Source organism: Centruroides sculpturatus, unplaced genomic scaffold (genome assembly GCF_000671375.1).
Source record: "Centruroides sculpturatus isolate CEXI.00-Female unplaced genomic scaffold, Cexi_2.0 scaffold2389, whole genome shotgun sequence".
In the NCBI taxonomy this organism is placed as follows: domain Eukaryota; kingdom Metazoa; phylum Arthropoda; class Arachnida; order Scorpiones; family Buthidae; genus Centruroides; species Centruroides sculpturatus.
In genome coordinates this window covers 22,698-24,754 of record NW_019386576.1, presented here as the reverse complement: position 1 = coordinate 24,754, position 2,057 = coordinate 22,698, and the positions used below count along the sequence as shown (strand labels likewise).

The following is a 2,057-nucleotide window of genomic DNA, read 5'->3' as shown; positions in this document are numbered from 1 at the left end:
TATATTAAAAAATACATTTTATTATTTAAAATGTTATAANTTTGTATATCATTAAAGCTTCATTTTTATTTATTTATTTATCAATTTGTTTTTCATTTTAACGTTGGCGTCAACCTTCCGAAAGGAAGTTCCAGATATGTTAACAGAATTTAGATAATTATCGTTCGTCAAAGGGCATCCTTTTATCTTTCTAGGAATTAAAGAATTTGTGTCAGACATTATATCAGTTAATCCGCTATCTTAAATAATTAATTAAATAATAATAATTAGGTTTTTCAGGTAAAGAAACTAGAAAGGGGATTCTCATCTCTAAAGAGCAATTATGAATATATTTATGTAAATATTATAGACCTAAATATCTGGACTGATATCTGATTTTAGACAATGATGCTTTCTTCAATGAGAATTCCTAAAATTTATTTTAAATTTATTAATGAAAATTAAGCATTATTATTAAATTTAAATATTTTTAAAATAGCATTAATTATGTAAAAAAATGAAGGATCATTTCGTAAGATTTCCTACAACAAAATTCTAAAAAAAATTTTTTTCGTATGTTTTGAAGAAATCAAGATATTTCCTTCAAATTCAGCTAATTCCTATTAGGTGCCACCTTATATCCTGTGTTTTGATTTTCAAAAAATTAGGTACGGTCTTTTGTATATAAATGCGTATAAGCAGAGGGAGATTTTTGTGAAAAACCCTTTATTTACATCTAAAAACCTTGCTCGAAACTCTAAAAATCTACATCGAACCGAGTAAGTATTACAAATAATTTCAAATTATTCGTGTACTTTTAGTGTATTAGAAGAGTATTTAAGCAATGTATTTTTGGAATGTTTTGGAATTCTTTTAAAAAATGATTTTAAATGTAATCGTTTTAATAGAGATTTAGTGTTAAATTATCAAAATAATATTGTTTTAGTCTAAAGATGAAGAAATTATTTATTCTTCTGGCCATTGTTGTTCTCTTGTCAATTTGGTCCGATGTTAGTGCAAAGAGGAAGAGGCGTTGTAGATTGAGATGTTCAAATAGTCCAAGACATTGCATTGTCCAGTGCTCTTGGAGCTTTGGAAAGAGGGAAATAACTGATAGGTTTGTACATAAATATGTATTAATACATAATTATAAAAAAAATTCGTAATATCTTCATATAAATTTTCATCAACTTCGTCTTCTGAATTATGTCTTCTCCCACTTATACCCGGTAAAAATACTTCACGTCCAGTAATTCTACTTCTTCCTTGAATTAAATCTTCTCTAGGAATATAGTCGCCAACTCTAGAATTCATTAAATTTTTAATTAAAACCCTCAGAAATTACAAATAATTATTAAAAAAAAAAAAACTATCGAACCTTTCATTAATTTCTCTCTTGCGTAGTTTATGAAGTTCGTAAGGACGAATCATTGCCGAATTTGCTTCCAAGTAAAGAGAATTGAGAAGCACAAACACTAAAATTATAACTAGAGCTTTCTTCATGGTCAAACTGTAAAAATAAACATGAATCGTTAATTAATAAGGGATGCTTCCAGGAGCAGTTAAATAAGTTTGCCAATATCGTACGCTTTATACGAAACAAATGACATCAATCGCTCGTCACTGAGCCGAGAGAAACTCTCAGCAGTTTAGAAACGGTAACCAATTTTCCAGCCAATCGAGTGAATGTCAGATATCATCTGACTAAATTCTAAAACGTGATTCGCTGTACACATTTTTTGAAAATTTAAAAATAAAATGCATCATATAAAAAAAATTATCTATAATTTTAACTGAATTTTCATTATTATTTTGCATTTTTAAAAAATAAAATTTGATTTTATAGAAAAAAAGAAGTATTCAAGGACAAGGTCGTAAACGTTCTTTAACTCGTTTATCTCCGAATTCCCAGAAAACGTTGCAAAAGTTTAAATTGAAATTCTACGTGTAGATATTAAAATATTTAAATAATATAGAAATTGTTCGATTAAACACGTTTTAAATTATATTTTATACAAATTAAATTAATTTATTCGTAACTTTAATATATCAAAATCGGTACCGAGTTCAGATATACC

At 26.8% G+C, this 2,057-nt stretch overlaps 1 protein-coding gene across 1 annotated transcript; it reads right to left on the bottom strand.

Moving 5' to 3' along the window:
* Positions 1–1,146: 1,146 nt before the first annotated feature.
* LOC111615339 lies at positions 1,147–1,706 on the bottom strand (the record flags this gene model as incomplete). The annotated part of the gene is made up of 3 exons (XM_023356763.1): positions 1,567–1,706; positions 1,358–1,489; positions 1,147–1,282 (listed from the first exon to the last, which is right to left on the bottom strand). Coding segments are annotated over exons 1-3 (291 nt in total), but the record flags the coding sequence as incomplete, so codon positions are not given.
* Positions 1,707–2,057: the final 351 nt, after the last annotated feature.